General features: G+C 38.3%; 1 protein-coding gene across 21 annotated transcripts in view; it reads left to right on the top strand.

Moving 5' to 3' along the window:
* Positions 1 to 21126, top strand: part of KMT2C (lysine methyltransferase 2C) — a 254958-nt gene that overhangs the window by 155657 nt on the left and 78175 nt on the right. For 17 of the 21 annotated variants that reach the window (XM_024991282.2, XM_024991266.2, XM_024991275.2 and 14 more), the window contains 7 exons: positions 3940 to 4109; positions 4565 to 4716; positions 5452 to 5565; positions 6722 to 6799; positions 8282 to 8979; positions 16946 to 17065; positions 19465 to 19581. In XM_024991282.2, coding sequence (XP_024847050.1) covers positions 3940 to 4109; positions 4565 to 4716; positions 5452 to 5565; positions 6722 to 6799; positions 8282 to 8979; positions 16946 to 17065; positions 19465 to 19581 — 1449 coding nt within the window. The remainder of the gene's footprint in view (positions 1 to 3939; positions 4110 to 4564; positions 4717 to 5451; positions 5566 to 6721; positions 6800 to 8281; positions 8980 to 16945; positions 17066 to 19464; positions 19582 to 21126) is intronic. The other 4 variants (XM_024991270.2, XM_024991268.2, XM_024991279.2 and 1 more) reach the window with 3 other exon arrangements.

Here is a 21126-nt window from a genome sequence, read left to right as displayed (position 1 = left end):
TTCTCATTCTTGGCTTATTTAGTTTTTAAAAGTACATAGGATATTAACATTGTTTCAAAAACTTTTGGTTTATCCTTCCTGTGTGTATTTTTTTTAACGGTAAGCAAACATGTTTCCCTTTTCTACACTGAGGGTAGCATATTGTTATATGTGCTCTTTGGCATGTTACTTTTTTTACTTATTATCTGGAATTCATTTCAGTTTATAGAAATCTTCCTCATTCCTTTTTTTTCCCCTTATATTTGAAACAGTTTTCCAACCTGTGACCTATGCTTCAGTATTTAGGTCGTTCCTAGTATTTTACGTTAGAATGATTCTGTAGTCAGTAACTTTGTGCATATGGGAGCAAATCTCTAGAATAAATTCCTAGAAGTGGGTTTGTTGGCTGGGGTGGGGGGATAAATGCACATGTAATTTTGTTTGGTATTGTCAAATTCCCTTTCACGGGACTTGCGTCAGTTCCTGCTGCCGCCACTCACGCGTGAGAGAACTTTTCTACATTCTTGCCAATAGGGTGTCCTATTTGGCTTTTGATTTTTTGCCTGTCTTATGAGTGAAAAATGTTCCCTCAATGTAGTTTAATTTTCATTTCTCTCTAGTGAAGTTGGCCATGTTTTTTTATGCTTAAGGGTCATTTTCACCCCTTTTTATGAGTAGTCTTTTCTTGTGTTTTGTGTGTTACTCTTGAAGATTTTGACCCCTACCCCACCCCAATTAAGAGTTCCTTATATGATCAGGATATAAGGCCCTTATCTGTGTTGTATGATGCAAGTATTTTCTTCCAGTTTATTTGCCTTTTGACTTTGCCTGTGGGGTGTTTTTTTGTTTTTTTTTTTTCTTTGCCATGTAAAAGTTTATTTTTATGTAGTCAGATTTATCAGTCTTCTGTTGCTTCTGAAGTTTTTAGTTAAAATTAGAAAGCCTTTGCCTATACTGAGGTTATATGAGAGTTCATATGTTTTTCTAGTTTCTGCATTATTTTTTTATGTATGACTCTAATCCAGTTTTCGTAGTATCCTGCCAGTCTTCTCTGTCCATGGGATTTTTCTGGGCAAGAATACTGGGAGTGGGTTGCCATTTCCTCCTCCGGAGGATCTTCCAGACCCAAGGATGGAACCCACATCTCCTGCTTTGGCAGGCAGATTCTTTACCCCTGAGCCACCTGGGAAGCATGTGAACTCTAGGCTCCATGAAAAATCTTACTGAAATTTTTATCAGGGTTACTTTAAATGTAATGTTGATAGTGACATCTTGATGTTAGGACATCCTAAGAACACGGTATGTCTTTATATTTGTTCAATCCTGGTTTAAAGTCTTCTAGGAATGCTTTCTAATTTTCCTTGTATAGGTTTTAGACATTTCTTTGTTGTTGTTCAGTTGCTCAGTCGTCTCTTACTCTTTGTGACCCCATGGACTGCATCATGCCACGCTTCCCTGTCCGTCACCATCTCCTCTAACTTGCTCAAACTCATGGCCATTGAGTCGGTGATGCCGGCCAACCATCTCATCCTCTGTCATCCCCTTCTCCTCCTGCCCTCAATCTTTCCCAGCATCAGGGTCCTTTCCAGTGAGTTCGCTCTTCGCATCAGGTAGCCAGAGTATTGGAGCTTCAGCATCAGTCCTACCAGTGAATATTCAGAATTTATTTCCTTTAGGATTTAGGTCCAACTCTCACATCCATACATGACTACCGGAAAAACCATAGCCTTGACTAGACAGACCTTTGTTGGCAAAGTAATGTCTCTGCATTTTAATATGCTGTCTAGGTTGGTCATAACTTTTCTTCCAAGGAGCAAGCGTCTTTTAATTTCATGGCTGCAGTCACCATCTGCAGTGATCTTGGAGCCCAAGAAAATAAAGTCTCTCACTGTTTCCATTGTTTCCCCATCTATTTGCCATGAAGTAATGCAACCAGATGCCACCATCTTCCTTTTTGAATGTTGAATTTTAAGCCAGCTTTTTCACTCCTCTTTCTCCTTCATCAAGACAGAAAGCTTTCTGTCAGGAGGGTGGTATCATCTGCATATCTGAGGTTATTGATACTTCTCCCGGCTTGATTCCAGCTTGTGCTTCATCCAGCCTGATGTACTCTGCATATAAGTTAAATAAGCAGGGTGACAATATACAGCCTCGACGTACTCCTTTCCCAATTTGGAACCAGTCCGTTGTTCTATGACCAGTTCTAACTGTTGCTTCTTGACCCATATGCAGGTTTCTCAGGAAGCAGGTAAGGTGGTCTGGTATTCTCATCTCTTGAAGAATTTTCCACAGTTTGTTGTGATCCACACAGTCAAAGGCTTTAGCGTAGTCAATAAAGTGAATGTTTTCCTGGAATTCTCCAGCTTTTTCAGTTATCAAACAGACGTTGGCAATTTAATCGCTGGTTCCTCTGCCTTTTCTGAATCCAGTTTGAACCATCTGAGAGTTCTCTTAAGTTTCTTCTTAAACATTTTCTCTTATTTTGTTGATGGTATAAATTGGACTCTCCCATTCATTATGTCTTTTAACTAGTTATTGTTTGTGCATGTAAATTCTATTGAATTTTGTTGCTAATTTTATATCTTGCTATTTAAATTCTTTTATTACATTTAAAATAGATTCTCTAGGATTTCCGAGTGTGCTGTCATCTACAAGTACTGTTAGTTCTTCTCTTCCTTTTCTTGCCTCTGTTTTCATTTGTTTCGGTGTTTACGTTGATTCAGAACCATGTTAAACAGTGGAGATAGTAGGCATCCTTGCTTCCTTTCTGCCCTTAGTGGGAATGTCTCTAGGATTCCCCAGTTAGAAACAAAATGCTGGCTTTTGAGTTGAAATTTGTGTGTATCTCACATTAAGGAAATACCCACGCTTTTTTATTGTCTGCAAAGTTTTTTTTTTAATTAGGGGTGGATTTTAATTTTTTTGCAAAGGCCTTTTCAACATCTAGTGAAATAGTTTATCTTCTCAGACCTAATAATATGTTAAATTTTATTATCATGTTTTTTTCTAAAATTTAACCATCCTTGCATTTTTTTTTTTTAATAAACTCCATTTGGCATGGTTTTATTATTTTCTTAATTTGCTGTTGGAGTTTGTTTTCTAACATTTTAGGGTTTTGGCATCAATATGTATGAGCACATCCACTTTATAATCTGTATACAGACTTTAGCAGATCTGTGGTTCATGCTCATTTCTCTTTTTTAGTGAACATCTCTTTTATATCAAAATGGCAGCTCAAAAAGAAAGTTCCTTTTTAGTGGTGATTTAGATTGCAAAGTTGGGGTTGAGTAATGAGCATCCCACAGTTTATGAGCCTTGTGCCCTGGGTGGTAAGGCCACCTTGCTCACAGGCTCAGAGGAGGTGTCCCAGGCCTCTGCCAGGCCTGCCATCAGTAGTTCTTTGCTAAGGATGGTGCCACTCTCTGTTCTGAAAATACGAGCAGTCATATTGGATTTTCGTGTTGAGTGATTATTTTCATAATTTCAGACACCTAATCATTTGGAGTGGATCATCGTTTTCCTTAGCGCGTATTCTTCGTTTTAGTTTCTGAGCTACACATAAACAAACGGAATGCCCTAGCAGGGCCATTTTGCTTTCACAGTAGGGAGTTTAGCAAAACTTACTCAACACAAGCTGCTTCCTGATTCTGGATCGTGTTTCTTTTTTTGAAGTTTGGATTGCCATGTTTTTGGTTTTCTTCCTCCCCCATTTATGTTTTCTTGGATGTCTCTATCCCCTACTTACACTTTCCAGGAGGTTTTAGTGTAAATTGAATGATATCAGATATTCAAAACAAGCAGCTTTTTCAAAAACATACACCCTAAATTTAGTGTCATAAAAATTAAAGTTTAATATATGATCTACAAATGTGTCATTGGTTTTTTTAAAAAGATGTACACCAGAACTGCAGTTCACATGCAGAACAAACTGTTTCTGTTTTCATTTTTCCTGGTGTTTAGAATTGCAGAATCTGTGTAGAGTGTGGCACACGCTCTAGTTCTCAGTGGCACCACAATTGCCTGGTGTGTGACAGTTGTTACCAACAGCAGGAGAACTTGTGTCCTTTCTGTGGGAAGTGCTACCATCCAGAATTGCAGAAAGACATGCTTCATTGTAATATGTGCAAAAGGTAAGAAGATAGTTACTGTACTGAAGTATTTGTGTGTGCTTCTGTTCACGTAGTCATCTGCTTTGCCGTATATTTTGAAATCCAAGCTTTTGTCATTCCAGTAATCCTTTTAGTACTGATTGCTGTTATAGATGGAATTAAATATGTTTTTTATGAGTCTGAAAGACATGATGATGTAAGTGGGCAAAAAAATAAGACCAGAAGCAAGCATTGGGAGGGAAAAAAGAAAGAGAAAATAGTTTGAAAATGTGTGTTTTTTTTTTTAAAGTCAACACTTTTGGTGACATCCAAAAATGACAGCTCCTTTTCTAGAACCTTCAATTGCTGACTCCTCTAACTCTCTTCTGTCACCTTAGCCCTTTCTATATCTAGTTTTTCAGTCATTATCTCTTTTCCTTAGATATTAATTAAACTTTAAATTAGAGCATTTTATTTAAATATATTTATCATCACAGATGGGTTCACTTAGAATGTGACAAACCAGCAGATCATGAACCTGACCTTCAGCTCCGAGAAGAGTACATCTGTACGTATTGCAAACACTTGGCGGCTGAGATGGGCCCCTTGCAGCCAGGTGAAGAGGTGGAGATGGCTGAGCTTCCTGCAGGTACCTGTGGGACGATTGTTCTTTGTGATGACGTGCCAGGCAGCCACCAGTGGGCCGCTTCAGGAACAGTGAGGGACTCCAGTGTCCATACAAGTGTTCTTGGTCATCTCTGAATCTCATGGCTAACATCTAATCTAGCTTTTTTTTTTTTCACAACTATTCACCTTATATTTTAATTCCAAGACTAGTGTACTCTCCTGTTTTTTGGGCCATTAAGTGGAAGTTCCTTATTGTTTTGCTGTATGACCTAATTTGCACTTCATACTCTAGTTGTATTTTACTCCAAACAAATTTCATGTGGTTTTATTAGCATACCATTGATTATAAATGTAATAACAAGATTCTTAGATTGTAAAGGGAACAGACCTGCTAATCAGATTGGTTTTCATTTTCATCATCATGAGTGGCAGCGTCTATAAAAGTTCTAATTCATTATCTGCAAGGGGTTTAGGTAGACATATCTTGGTTACTAACATTTTCTTTCTAGTTTTCCATCAGTATACAGTTGTGTGATGTCCTTTTAAAATAGTAAAATGCGAGTTAACCTTTTTAATTCATTATATTTTCCATATTAGAAAAAATAAGATTATGTGTTTGGTTCAAAGTAGAAAAATCTGAAGAATTTATGGCATTTTTAGTGATAATTTACTCCCATTAGAACAAGGGAATGATTGTTGACTTAGCAAAAACAGAAAAGCTCATTCTAAGGTAAAGGATGAATAATTTTTTGTTAAGATTATAACAATGAAATGGAAGTTGAAGGCCCTGAAGACCACATGATATTTCTGGAGCAAGCAATTAATAAAGATGTTGCTGGTCAGGAGCCCGCACCTGGAATTGTTCCAGATGGTAAGGATGTTTTTGGTGATGGATATAGTCTGTTCGCTGAAGAAAATGTGTATATAGAGTGAATATGTGAACATATACTGAAATTTTTGTAACCTAAAGAAAATTTTGCCAAGACATCCTCATGTATTAAATTATTTAGAGGGGTGCCTTTTTAAGTAAAATAAACTTCATTAAATCTTTATAATTTATTACAGTTAATCAGGGAAAGGGCATGTATATGTTATAGTTAGCTGTAACCTAGACATCCAATGGACGGAGGAGTGTGGGAGGCTGCAGTCCATGGGGTCGTGAAGAGTCGGACACGACTGAGCGACTTCACTTTCACTTTTCACTTTCATGCATTGGAGAAGGAAATGGCAAGCCACTCCAGTGTTCTTGCCTGGAGAATCCCAGGGACGGGGGAGCCTGGTGGGCTGCCGTCTATGGGATCACACAGAGTCGAACACGACTGAAGTGACTTAGCAGCAGCAGCAGCAGCAGCAGACTTAAATATATGCCTTGTTTAGGGATCAAGTGATTCTCATTAAGAAGCAATTTCTTTAGTTATATGATTACTAACTAGAGCTGTTGCTGATTGTGAAATGTTGCATGCTGAGATAATGAAAGATTGTTTCAGATCGTCTAAGCAGTCCTCTTGAGGATTATTTTAGTTATTTCAAGGATATTTCATTTATGGTTTTTGCAATATTGGTAATAGCTATTATTGTACCTGAGGATCTGGAATTAATGAGAGACCAGGTTGGGGAAAAACCACTTACTAAATTTCATCTTGGTCTCCCCTCAAAGTCCTTGGGGTTGTATGTGATACTGTATGTTATATAGGTTGAGTTTATACATAAAAAGTTCTTGAGATTTTTTTGAGGTTAAATTTATATTTAAAAATTCTCATTGAAAATTATACTTCATAAAAATGGAAAGTGAAGAAAAATAAGACAAAACTATAATAATCTTATAATATGCAAACCAGATTCCTTGTTTCATCTTCATATCCTACTTCAAATGAATAGTAGTAACAAGATGTTTTGTGCTTAAATTTGAAATTAGTATTTGTCAGTAGGATAAATATCTTACTGAAAATATTGTTGAGAAAGCAGCGTTAGAGAAGTACAGAAATTTTGACTCCTTTCTGGAGATCCCACAAGTGTGTTGTTCACAGCAGGTCACGTCCAGCCCGGAGAGCAGCAGAGGAGTGATCCTCCAGGAAGCTGTGACGTGCGTGGGCTTCTTGTGTCCGGTGAGCAGCATGTTCACGTTGTCCGAGCTGATTTATATCGTTACACATTTATGGTCACTGCAGATTAAGTCATTGTCTCCTCAGTTCATTTTTTCAAATTAGAGAATTGTTCAGTACCAGAGAATCGATCACTATTGGAGTATTCACATTATGGTAGTTAAATCTGTGGTTCAGTGATCCTTTTCTTGTAAACAGTTGGTAGTGAATTTCTAAAGCAGAAATAGAGCATGTTTATGCTCTTAATCCTTCCTGCCTAGCTCAAAGGAGAAAGAACATACTCATGTTCCATGTGTCTCCCTTTACTGGTGAGACTTGAGGTACTTGGTCTCCTGGTAGCACGTAGCTTAGGCATTCCAGATAGCACTAAGATTCAGATGGTGGGACTTTTGGTTTTAAACCTATAAATGTTTACTTAATTTATGTGTATTTTCTGTTTTAAAATTTATCACTTTTTAAATATTTTTGAAGCACTTTTGTGTTTAAAAATTTTAGTATGATCAGATCCGTTATTTGCTGTTTTCTTTTCAGCTGTAGCCTTTTAATAAAGCAGGAATGAGAAGTGAGGTTTCATCACTAAAATTTCAAACATTAAAAATTTCAGTCACCATGGTAAATGGTAAATAAGGAAATTAGTAGCCTTATTAACGTGCCTTAGAAATTAACCTTGATGGCTTTTGAAAGAAGTGCTGTGTATCGTCAGTGCTCGCTCTTAATAGAGCCACTTCGGGCTCATGTCAGTTGAACCTCTGACCTTACTCTTAAGTATATTGGGTTAATATAGATGATGAGGAAGAACAAGAATTATACCTGCCCCCCGCAGCCCAAAAAAATGTTGATTGTGTTAGCGAGTATAGCTAAGCAAAATAAGTCGTTTCTGTCTGTGGTCATTACTCATTTCGGTCTACAGAAGCTTTGTTAGATCTTGTGTCTGCTTATTGCAAAATCCTTTTTTAGACTAATCTTTTCTCTTCAAACTTGGATATATTGTGTAATATCACCGAGCCTCATTTTCCTAGCTATAAAATGAGGGTAATTTTACCTACAAAATTTTAAATCCTTTTGTTTGTAAGTGCTCAAACTGTAAAACATTATATATGTATAATGGTTATATTAGAAATTAATTCTGTTTTAATATTCCTACCAGAAATTACCTTAAACTCTGGGGATCCTATTAAGGCAGTGTTTTTGTAGGTTTTCTGGTCTGATCTGTGACTTACTCTAATCCATAAACCCTGGTGTGTATTGACACTTATTAAACTTAATAATTGCCTTTCTTGATGAATACCTTCTGATTTAAGGCGCGATTTTCACCAAAAGCAATATGGAAGCCCTCCCTACCCCATCTTTTTTCCCATCCAAGCCTGTTACTTTTAAACCATAGAGCTACAGACATTTAAGGCATTGATGTTTTATACCTACTCATAGTTAGGAATTTTAAAATTCATATGTGCATTAACATAATAGATATTCCAAATTTTGTAGAATCATCCCAAGATAAAGTGAATCCTGAATCAGAAAATCAGATTTCTCGTGAAGTTGACAGTGAAGCAGTGGAGATGTGTCCAAAAGTGACGCATACTTGTGAAGGTCCAAGTGAGAACAGCATGGAAGTGACTGAGCGCGCTGACGTCCTTCCTCCCCAGCTGGTTGTGCTGCAGGAGGAAGTGAAGTCGGTGGAGGAGCCGAATGTGGTGGTGTCGCCGGAAGAGTCTCGGCCTCCCGAAGTCACCATTGAGTCTGTCATTATCCCATTGGAAACCTTAGTGTCCCCAGATGGGGAAAGCACTTCTTTATGTTCTGCAGAACACTTGGCTGTAGAAAGGGAACAGAGAGAAAACCCTGAGCCTTCTGCATTTATGGACTTGGACGCGGCTCCTGCAGTCGAGAGTCAAGTGAAAGATGGCTTATGCCAAGAGGGCAGATCTGTAAAACCATCGTCTGAGACCGAGTCATCGTCTTCCTCAGCAGCAGACACAAGCAAGGCTCACGTGTCTTCCTCTCCAGCACTTTCTTCCGACTTGCCTTCCCGTGACATGCTGCACAGTTACCCTTCCACTCCCAACGCCTCTGTTGTAAACATCCTGCCAACCACGTACATCTCAGTCACCCCCAAAATTGGCATGGGCAAACCAGCTATTACCAAAAGGAAGTTTTCTCCTGGGAGACCTCGGTCCAGACAGGTATGGTGATTTTAATGATTCTGACACGAAAGATGCTGGAGCAGTTCTATCAAGTAGAATGGTGTATGTGTAGCTTTGGTTTCGAGGGCAGTTTTTTTCTGTCTTTAGGTGGAACTGAGACGTAATATTGACGTATGTGCTTTGGCCACTTAAAAAAAAATACTATTAATGAAGACTAATTTATTGAGCTTGAAGTGATCTTATCGGAATTTAAATGCAACCTATTAGAAACCACTAAAAAATTTTTTTAGTTCTATGCTGTAGGAACAATAGAGCTTTAAAAAAGTCAAGTTTTGGGTATGGTGTAACATTTATTTTTCCCCTCAGATGTATTTGTTTATTGGTACTGTTCATTATACATATTTTGACTGCTTGAACATCAAAATTTACTAAGGGAATTTTTCATGCAGGAGGATTTCTCAGTTTGGTTTTCCTATTGTTGACTTTTTGTGAAAAATTTCAATGGTTTCATACACAAAAAATTTAGGATTATACTGTTGATGTTCAGGAAGTGAAGAGAGTTCCACGATTATTCTGTAAAGTTTTGTGGGCTCTATCCTTTATGGGTGCATTTCAGATATTTTTCAGTGGGATTTGAGTGAAACTGCAAGGCAAAATGAAGATGCTGTAGCTAAGAATTACGTGTTCTACAAAATTTCCTACTTTCTGAAGTATTTTTAGAAAATAGCAAGATACTAAACAGTGCAAAGTGTTTAGTCACAGTAGTAGTTTGGAGTTTTAAGTCTCATGATTTAGATTACTTTTAGTGATTTAAAATTTAACTTTTTATAGGAATAATAATATCTGGTCATCTAATTTCGTAATGCTAAAGAAAAGTAGAAAGGTTAAATCAAATTTTCTTTAATGTAAAAATTAGTCTCTTCTATTTAAAATTCATATATATTTTATTTTCAAAAGGCAGCAGTTTATACCAGAGGCAAAGGAGTTGCCACATGGAATTTACATATTTCTCTATGGCAGAGACACACACAGTAAATGCGCACTCTATACATGCCTTTCTCTGAGTATTCTGCTTGGTACTTACTTTCTCTCCTACCAAGCGGGGTTTTTCTTTTCAAACTAGTTCTCTTCCTCCTCAGTTTTTATTTTATTTTCCTTTCCTTTTTTGAATAGCATATACTAATTGTGTAGTTTTGGCTCTGAAAAGACTTTCGCAGTGAAAATTTGAATCTCTAATTTTGGTTCAGAAATTTACATCCTTCAAGGATTTTACATCATAAATATTCCTATTAAGTTTTACTGATAAGTCTCCTTAGAGTCTTCTGCTCCAACTGAGAAAACATTATGATTATTTTTCTGTTGACTTATGTTCCAGAATGGTATGGGCATGTGTGTGAGAGAGCAGGTACATATATTTTTTTCCTCTTGGTTGATCCCAATTTATATGAGCCACGTCTTCGTGTTTGTTACTGGTTCCGCTGTGTTCTGTCTCAGTTCTGGTCGTACTCTCCTTTCTGTTCAGCTGCCACTGTCATCGCCGCCTCGCGAGTTGCTGCTGATCTCAAGCAGCTTGTCGGCCATGCTTTAGTTGCATAGGAAACGGGCTTCACTTGCTGATTCAAGGCTTGTTGATACACTGTTCTGATGTGGAACAAGGTTCTCTTTTTGTATCACTTTATGAGAAAATATTTAAAACACATGACTGTGATCTACTTCAGGTGCTCATATACTAATTGCTTTCATGGTAATACCGAAAGTTTCTATTAAATCTCCTGTGAAATATGTTTTTAGACGCATTTGATTGAAATATTAAATGTTTAAAGAAAACTTAAGTACTTTTAAATGTACTTCGATAACTTTATAAGAATTTTTTCTTCATTTTGCCTTTCCACCATGTTTTTTGTTGCTGACATATAAGCGGAGGCTTAGGGATTTACACGGGTTTGAAGACTGACATCTACTGAGAGAGTCTCTAGAGAAGGTGAAATTTCTTCAGCAGAGGAGGTTTTCAAAAATAGTACTTCATTAGATCATAACCACTTGGCCTTTATGTTGTGAACTGAATTTCTTATGTTCATCAATTTAAGTAGTTTATTAGGAACCTTAGAATTTTATAATATACTGCTGTATTTCAGTAGCATTTTAAATGAAGTGTTTCAAATTAATATATCAGTTTCATAATGTATTCCTTTGAGAGCAAACCAGGCCTCCAGTGGTGAGTTGTAGAGGATTGTAGTTCTGTTAACAATTAATTACAAGTAAGCAATCCCTCCCCTCTCTCTCCTTTCTCCTCCCCTCCCCTCTGCCCTCCCTCCCTTCTTTCCTTTCTTCTCTTTCTTAAATTTCTGGTTTCTTTTTAAACGTAGACCTTTTAGTAAGAAGCACTGTTGGCATTTAGGGGGCGGGGGTGGTTCTGCTATTAAAAGACAGGTCGGTAAATCATATCATCCAAATAAAGATTCAATTCTTGATAAATTATTTCATATCCAACTTTTAACTAAAATTTAAAATACCACTGATATATATAATGGTAATTCATTAAAAGAAATTACCCTAGTAGTTATAATTGTCTGTTCTTGATTATGAGGTAAACCTTCATGCTGATACTTGGTCTTAGAACCTATTTTAAAAGTTTCATTAGTAAGTAGATAGATACTCTTCATTCTTCGTGAGGAATAAAATACGTAGAGTAGATGCCAGCAGTGATTGTTTTCACGTATCTTCTAAATACTACACCACATTGTATAAAAATGACTTTTAAGAACCCTATTTAGTATCATTTATATATATTTGTAGTATAATTAATTGATACTAGGAAAGATTGATTGTTATAAATTCACATAAACATTTCCATAGTACAGTTGTTTGGCTTCAAAGCCTTATTCTTAGATTCCTGTACATGGACACCAAGCAAGTTAGGTTGTGAACTTTCTTGATTTCTTCATCCATAAAACTACATCAGTTGCTTATTAGAATTTAATGATAATATATATAAAGCACCTGACACATAGCAAACCATGTCTGCCCTGTTTTCTGGATTTGCAGAATAATGCAGGTATCATGTGAAAATGGAGACTTGAGAAGGATGTGATATTTATGTGTTAAATGTAGTTCTGCAGAGGTGGTCCTGAAACCCAACACATTGACTCATAACTATTTCTAAAGAAATGTGCCAGCGAAAATAACTGCAGGCCTGACCGAGTCAAACACTGGCCACAGGAAATGCAAAAGGGTAGTAGGTTTTCAAGTTCAAAGCTGCCTAATGGCTGCACACATTTTAGAACTAAACTGCTATTTAATTATTCTGTGTGTGTGTGTGTGTGAGATCCGGTAGAGGAGACCACAGGTGCTGTGGGAAAGCAGACAGCAGGAGGAGCAGCTCTACTCAGGCTTAGGCATGTTTTCTAGGAGAAATGACCAGACCCCTGCTGCTTAAAGTGTGACCTGCAGACCAGCAATATCAGTATCACCTTTGAGTTTGTTACTCTGAATTTCAGGCCTCACCTTTGCTTGAGTGGAAATGTTAATTTTAAGAAGAACCCCGTGTAGCCTTAAGTCCAAGAAGCACTGCTCTAAACCACTTAGAGACTAGTTTTCATCCCCCAAAGTGTCTCGCCCTTTGGGGTGTCAAGCTACAAGATGTACAGATTAGAAGTACGCATCCCTGTCAGTGTGCTTGTGCCTGTCACATTTTTTAAGCCATTACCAAAATGACAGCTAGCGCCAGCCAAGTTTGCTTTCTTAAATTACTGAAGGCTAAAATGGCAACAGCTATTTCTCTACTTTATGTAGGATGCTGCTAAGTCGCTTCAGTCGTGTCCGACTCTGTGCGACTCCATAGCTGGCAGCCCACCAGGCTCCCCCGTCCCTGGGATTCTCCAGGCAAGAACACTGGAGTGGGTTAGTGTATATCTTATCAAATCACTCTCAGGACTAAGCTTTTTCTATTTGATGTTGAACTCAGTTTTGTCTATGACTTATGTTAAAAGAATTCTGTAAGTGATAAAAAGGAATTGTTTCTGCAATGGCTGTAATGTACATGAGTGAATGTGTGTACCAAAAAGACAAATTATGAGCACTTATGTCTTCAGTTTCTCTTACTGGTTGCCCTCCCTTTCTCTAAATCAGGCTCACCTGTTAACAGCAATCTTGGTTTGCATCGTATGTTGGGAGAGGGTGCACTTGAGGTTGACTCAGGTGTGGATCTCCGCGAACATTCTCTGACCACACTTGGAGCTGATCGAGTCCACGAGGGCTGTGGACTCCAGCCGTGAGGCTGACCACACTTCACAGCCAGCAGCAGGATTGATTTCTAATAGAAAGTTGCTCATAGTAGCCTACCCTCCCCCAGTCCTTTTTGTTCCCACTTGCCTCTTCCTTGAAACAGGAACAGCTGTGTAATTCACTAAGTTGAGAAATTTACCTGAGAGATTGGCCTCAAAGCAGAAAGGTGAATACCAACATCAAACAGTAATTATTGTTGGAACCTAATTCAGTCTGTGCAGAGTAGTATTTTTAAACTTTCTGTGGCATTTGAGATCAAGTTCGTTATATTCATATTTAGCTCTCTTTGTAATTTGAATTCTCCTGACCTTTTTTCAACCCTCCTGTTTCTAGTTCAGTTTGTACATAGGTTAAGAGTCACAGTGTGTGGGATATGTTGGTAAGTTTTAATAGGTGAAGAAATCTAAGATTCTTGGCTACCACTGATGAAGTTAGTGTTTCGTATTGTAGTACGGTGTTTACTGATGGGTTTTGAATATATGTGTGCAAAAAGGCTATGTAGAAAGTAGATGTTCAATAGGTGCTGAACAGAATGCCTACTTAGCAGTGAGCAAAAATAGTGTGTCTGCCATCAAGCTTATGGTTATATAGATAAATACAGGTAAAATCAGTTGTAAAAATGGGATAAACCACATTGCAGTAGATGGGGAAGCTGACCTTTTCTGAGTGGTCTGTGTAAACGCATTTTGATCACAACTGAGATCTGAAGGATAATTTATAACTGAAGTTGATAATTCAGGCAGTTTCTAGTTTTAAGGTCTCAGGTATAAGGTAATTTCTTCTTTGTCAAAATATCTAAGAGTATGGGCTCTACTTTCCAATGCTTTTTGATAACATACTTGTTAAAGTTTGTAATGTAATTACCCATGCTTTTTGTATAAGTTTTTCATAGCAGTTGAAAACGGCATGTAAGCAGTCTTCATCTGTAAAGCCCTTCATTTCCTTCATCCATGTGATGTGGTGTGAATGCTTTATGAGATGAGATACAGCTATAGCATCAAACTAACTTTTAAATTATGATGAATAAATATTATTTTAGAATATGACCTTTTATGGTATATTTTAAGAACTGATGTAATAGCATTAAATGATCTACCAAAAGGAATTTAAAATGTGCAACACTAGCCAGATCTCCTCAGAGAAGAATATTGAGTGGATATATTGAGAGAACTCACTCTAGATGTGTCTCGCTCCAACTCTACCTCTAAATAATTCAAGACCCCGTGTTGTGTTCATTATGAGGATGCTTCAGGTGTGGTGAGGGAGCCCATGGTTCATTGGAGTGCTAGGGAAAGGCCTCTCCGAGGAGGACGAGGTGAGGCCGTATCCGAAGAGCCGGAAGACGCCAGCCATTGGGCGGTGGGGGTCGCTGTGAGGCAGGAGGTCCCCGCCCGGGAGGAGCCCATGCATGCAGCCAGGGGAGCTCGGTCAGATCGGCGGCCCAGATGAAATGAAGAGAGGCAGTGGGAAAGGTTTGATTTTCAGTGTCCCGGGCATTATCAGAAGGTGTAGGAAAGGGTTGGAGTGTCTTGCTGGGTCGGGTTTACAGCTTTTGGGAGTCCATCTGATTGTGGAGAAAGGCTTGAGGAGGACGCGCAGACCCAGGCGAGCTGGGATGCGGTGCTGGCCATGGGGGCGCAGAGAAGCAGGACGGTCAGGACAGGCTGGAGATCAAATGGCTGAAGGTCCCGATGGTTCGGCTCAGAGGAGTGGTGGGGGAGGCCTGAAGCAGCGGAGAAGAGCACTGAGGGAAGAGAACAGGTCTAATGACTACCCATTTTCTGACTCAACTGGGATCCATGTGTAAGGGTGGGGAGATGGGACTTGTGAAGGGGGAGAGGTTAGACGTGGTGAACTGGAGAGGTTTAGGGTCACCAGACAGAGATGCTGAGAGGGAAGCAGAAAATTGTAATAACTTGGAGCTTTCAGAACATGACTGCCCTGGCGGCTCACATGGTCAAGAGTCCGCCTGCAGTGCAGGAGCCCTGGGTACAATCCCTGGGTCCAGAAGATCCCCTGGAGGAGGAAATGGCAACCCACTCCAGTATTCTTGTCTGGAGAATTCCATGGACAGAGGAGCCTGGCCGGCTACAGTCCATGGTGTCTCAAAGAGTCAGACATGACTAAGTGGCTGACACTTTAATTTTCAGAACATGCTAGAAACAGAAATGAGAATTTGGGGAACAGCAGCATCCAAGATGGTGTTTTCAGCCCTCATTATAGATAAATACCATTGAGAACGAAACCAGAGAGAGGAGAGTGGTCCAGGCTTCTGAGTCAAGTGGAAGGAGGAACGTGCCTTGGAGGCCGAGGTGGGTCAGTGAGGGGAGCAAAGGGGCCTGGTAGAACTACACCTACTTGTTGAGAGTTGGAGTAAAATTATAGGAGAAATCGCTTTCGGCAGCACAGGGGTTACAGAAGACCCTGGATGCAGCAGGAAAGAGGCCAGGTGTGGCCTGAGATGCAGGATGATCCGTTAGTGGGATAGCGACTTGTCCCTGAAGTCAGTGTAGCTGTTAGCTGAGCCGAAGGGAGGTAATTAAAGCGAAGCCAGGCTCCCTGTGTTGTCCTTCTCAAAATACTGTTACTTCATTACCAGTCTCCTCCCCTAAGGGCAGTCAAGTTCTTACTTCTGGTTGATTATTTAAATCCCCTGACGGTACTTTAATGTGGTTTAATAGGCAACTGCTTGTCAGTTTGTTAGGAGTCTAGAAACCTGGTAAGTACCACGTTTTTTGTCTTTACTTTTAATCATTTAATGTGGTAAGACCGTAGTGTGCATTGTTGAATTATCTAATTCAAAATAGATTCTTTATTATTTGACATTTGTTTTGTGTTTTTCTTTTAAAATGTTACCTTTGTGGAGTAAATGTTTTTCTTTTTGCTGCTTCCTCATCAGATTAGTTCAGGTTATTTCTGAATGTGATTATTTGGAAGCAAAATGTGTTAGTTTTAACTATTTTGATAAGTACTATTTCTCGTATAAATAATCAGATACTTCAGGCATTTTAATTTGCAAATTTAGGACAATTTGCTTTAACAATTTTCTGCTTTTCAAATTAGTTCCTTGGATGTACTTTAAGTGTAATAATCCCCTAAAAAAAAAAAACAAAACCAAAGTCCACAACTAGTGGGCACTGAAGGAACAGTAATTAAATGGTAGGATTATAATGGTGTTTACATCTTACGGTTACAAACTGACTTTCCAGATTTTACAGTGAATGTGTCTGTTGATGGCTCATGTTTCTGATTGCATCTTTTGGCCTACTGTTTCGGTGGTTTATAGCAAGAAGTATACCTAACATTCTTTAAGTTTACTCATTTCCCCTTTCTGGTAGAGTGATAGTCATTAGAAAAGAGTAATGCCCAAATGGTTTCTTATAGTTTTAATATTTAAAGTTTGATTGACATTTATTTATATCTTCATGCTATAATTGCTGTTCAGAAGTCAATGATGTCGCATAAACCTTAAATTAATATGCTTTATTGTACTGATGTTTCAACCGGAATGTAACATTTAATGTAAATTGTAGCTGCAAACATTTAAACATAAAGTCACTGTTAAGTGATAAGCTTACTTTCCTTACTCCCTTGAAGCAATTTGTCCTAAGTTTCCATACGTCTGCATTTGTTTTTGCTGTTCTAAAATTCCTTAGTTGCTGGCTTTGACTTTTACGTTGCGGAGTTTTATACATCTATTTTCTCACCTGCCATATCCTAGGGGGCTTGGAGTACCCATAATACAGTGAGCCCACCTTCCTGGTCCCCAGACATTTCAGAAGGTCGGGAAATTTTTAAACCCAGGCAGCTTCCTGGCAGTGCCATTTGGAGCATCAAAGTGGTAAATAAAACTGCATTTACATTCATATGTCATTTCTTTCTGGTTGGTTTTGTCCAAATAGAAGTTAAGAATTAAACTTTTCTTTTCTGGTTTCCAGAGCCACTTCTTACATCTAAAATTTTTAATATGAAGAAGCAACATGCTTGCCTTTAAAAACCTGGACTAGAAAGAAATTAAATTGCCATTTTACTTGACTGATTTTAAGTGTAAATTTCTAATACCTTTTTAATGTTTCCTTCTATATTGTAATTAACAGTATATTTTCTGTTGGGGGAAATCCTTGTCCCTTAGGCTATAAAGTAATTAAGGACTCATTCATGATATAAAATTTTGTTGCTCAGAAAAGAACAAAAGTAAAACTGCATTAACGTTTTATATACAATTGGAGGAGAAATAGCAGAATTGCGGCAGATTTCATTGTCTGTTAATAAAAATTATAGAAACTTTTTCATATCTTTGGTGGATAATTCTGCTAGTCCTTGACTGTAAGTTAAGCAATCTGATGCATTTTGAAGGGTGAAAAATTAATTTGAAAAAATGTTAATCATCTGAAAAGTTAAAACATTACTGACTAGAGAAGACAGTATTTCATCTTCTTAATGTAATTATGGAATAATGGTCTTTAATTTAGAATAAGGATTTCAAAGGGGTTCTAGATTCTGCTTTCTTATTTTCTATCACTTTTGGAAGAACTAGTTTTCAACTCAGATACCAATACAAGGTATTGAAAACGTAAATATCTTTTTTAAGAGCTTGGAAGTCTTGCTTGACCGTTTTGAAACGTATACCACTCATTTTTTACTTTTTCTTACCTGTGTCATTGGATGCTGAGGAAAAATGAGTTGAGGGATTACTATAGTCTTGATTCAATCACTGACTTGTAAAAAGTCTTTTATACCGATTAAAAAACAAAAACTATCCAGTCCAACCCTACCCTGTCCCTTGTTCCGAGAAGCTTGATATTTGAAGGAGAGGAGCTTAAGAGGATAAAGAGAGACAGATGGAAAACTAGAAGCTGGCTGTAACTTACTAAACTGAAGGGAAGAAGACCCCCTTCCCCTTTGTTCACGTGTGTCTTCCTTATGCTCACAGTATAGCCATAATTTATGTACTTGGAAACCGTTCTGCCAAGGGGGTAATGAGCTCAGTATTTCAAACTATGAAAAGTGAGATCCATTAAAGATGTGGCATATTATTTCACTTGTGAGGGGGAAAAAAAATCAGGATTTTCCCAAGCATTTTAGTAATCTTAAATATATGTAATTAGGTGTGTAGATGTCAGGTTTTTTTCAGGTAGTAATAAATCTGAGAATAAGAAAATCATAAAAACAAATAACCTTAGTACTTATTTGTTAAAATATCAGGAGATTCAACATGTTTTTCCAAAGATTTCTTTCTTGTATTAGGTAAAAATTCAGATAAATTATTTCTATTTTAAGTATTTATTATCTCAGTGATTTAAAGCAAGCCTTTTACATCAGCTTTTGAATGATTAAAGGAAATTGACAATTTTAATGACAAAAAATTACTATTGTATACTTAAATTATTTTTCATGCATTGTGTCAGTACAGAGTATTGGTTAAAAATGTAGACACTGGAGCCAGACTTGCCAGCTGTATGACTTTGGGCAAGTTACTTAACCATTTTATTCCTCTGTGCGTGTGTGCTCAGTTGCTTCAGTCGTGTTTGACTCTTTGGCTGGACTGTAGCCCACCAGGCTCCTTTGTCAATGAGATTTTCCAGGCAAGAATACTGGAGTGGGTTGTCATGCCCTCCTCCAGGGGATCTTCCCAACCCAGTAATCAAACCCGGGTCTCTTGAGTCTCCTGCATTGGCAGGCAGATTTTTTATCACTAGCATCGCCCGAAAGCCCATATTCCTCAGTGTACTTATCTCTAACATGGGGATAATAAGATAGTAGTGACCATATGAGATTGTTGAGAGGAACAAGTGCTCGAGCAGTAGGTAGTAAGTACTCAGCGTATCTTAACTTTAGTATACTTGTAAGAAGCCAGCTAGAGAGAGAGTCCTTCCCTACACTTGCTCTGTATGTGATAAAATTAGTTACACGTGAAAGCACTTGGAAAGAGGTGTGTCTGTTCTAGCCACCTTGAATGTAAGGTTAGCAAATGGAAATACAGTGACAGGTGTTTACTGATGCAGGGCATTCACAGTGGCAGACCCATGTTTGATTTTTAAGTTTGCAGATGTTTAGGTTGTAGAACACATAGCGGAAGTTGCAAATGATAAGCCTGGTCACTTAATAGCTGTCATTCGATGAGAATAAAAGAAGCAAGTGTATTTGTGTAACATTTCATATGATGGTTTATCTCACATTTGGATTTAAAATTCTTCTGAGCTTTTGTAAAATGCTGACTTTTCCATATCTGTTGTGTAGGGCCGGGGGTCCGGATTTCCAGGAAAGCGGAGACCTCGTGGTGCAGGACTGTCTGGACGAGGCGGCCGAGGCAGATCAAAATTGAAAAGTGGAATCGGGGCAGTCGTGTTACCAGGGGTGAGGCCTGCTCCCTTTACCTTTGCTGTAGTCCTTACTGTGTCAGCTGATGATGATAATCTCACTCTTAGCACGTCACTCAGTGGGCATGATCTGAGCGTGCTCCGGGAGTTGGTGATGGACTGGGAAGCCAGTTTTTTGGGTTTTTTTTTTTTTTTTTGCATTTGTAGAGATGATCATGTAGCTTGTTTGTTAATAAGTGAGTTACAAACATGGCACCCCAGTCCAGTGCTCTTGCCTGGAGAATCCCATGGATGGAGGAGCCTGGTAGGCTGCAGTCCATGGGGTCGTGAAGAGTCTGACACGACTGAGCGACTTCACTTTCACACTTCCCTCAATTTAAAAATTTTAAACACTGCAGATAGATCAGAGTGTTTCTACTGCTGCTACCTCCTGAGTCCTAGTTCTCTCACTTTGACCTGCTTGGGGAATTTACGTTTTAGGCTGATTCATATGAGACTGCCAGCGTTGAACTGCCTTTGACCGGCAGAACCAGCAACTCCTTATGCTTCAGCCTAGGATGTGTGTCCTTGGGCAGACACACAGTCGTTTTGCTGTGTTTGATGCCATGGTGCTGCAGCTCGCATAGTTTTCTGCAGCTTATTTTTCAACTCCACAGTGTAGTGTGATGATTTCCTGTATGGAAATCCATACAGATTTCTACCTTGATATTTTTTTAAATACTGCATAATTCTTCATAAGTTTGGATATTCTGTAGTTTTAGTCATTCCCTCGTGCTGACTGATTGGGTTGTTTATACTTTGCCCTTGTTATCTTTAGGCCTTTGTGACTGTAAATAGTTTTTATTGTTGACATTGTGAAACAGTAGGAATGTCCATTAAAACTGCATTTAAACTCACGTATATTGAAAAAATGTATTACTGTAACATATTCCTTCTATTTAGTTACTCTTTTGTCAGTATTTGTTAAGAACAATAATTCTATTTTTACTTTGTGTTTCAGCTCAATTCTTCCACATTAGATTGTAAGCTTTTAAAGCAAAGAGGGTGTATAATTTTGGCATTGGTTTTCTTATCCTCTGTTTTTAACATCCAGTTCAGAGCTTTTTTCATGATAAGCACGCTGGAAATAATTATTAACAAGCCAGTGTGTACTTAGTTGATTTGGTCAAATTTAACTAAGTACATAACTTAATGACTGTGGTTGATCATCCTTTGGCTAATACTGAAATTTTGATAAGTTACTCAAAATGATTATATTCTGAAGCGTTACTGTCCAAAAAGAAATATGCGACCCATAACGTATTAAGATACTAGTCGCTCAGTCATGTCCAGCTCTTTGTAACCCCCAGGACTGTAGCCCACCAGGCTCCTTTGTTCATGGGATTCTGCAGTCAAGAATACTGGAATGGGTAACCATTCCCTTTTCCAGGGAATCTTCTTGACCCAGGAATTGAACCCGGTTCTCTTGTATTGCAGGCAGATTCTTTACCATCTGAGCCACCAGGGAAGCCCCGTGTGACCTATATATGCAATTTAGAACTTTGTAGGGAATTTCCTGGAGGTCCAATGGTTAGGATTCCAC

The sequence above is a fragment of the Bos taurus genome, chromosome 4, assembly GCF_002263795.3.
Source record: "Bos taurus isolate L1 Dominette 01449 registration number 42190680 breed Hereford chromosome 4, ARS-UCD2.0, whole genome shotgun sequence".
Lineage (NCBI taxonomy): Eukaryota > Metazoa > Chordata > Mammalia > Artiodactyla > Bovidae > Bos > Bos taurus.
This window is presented reverse-complemented; position numbering and strand designations above follow the sequence as displayed.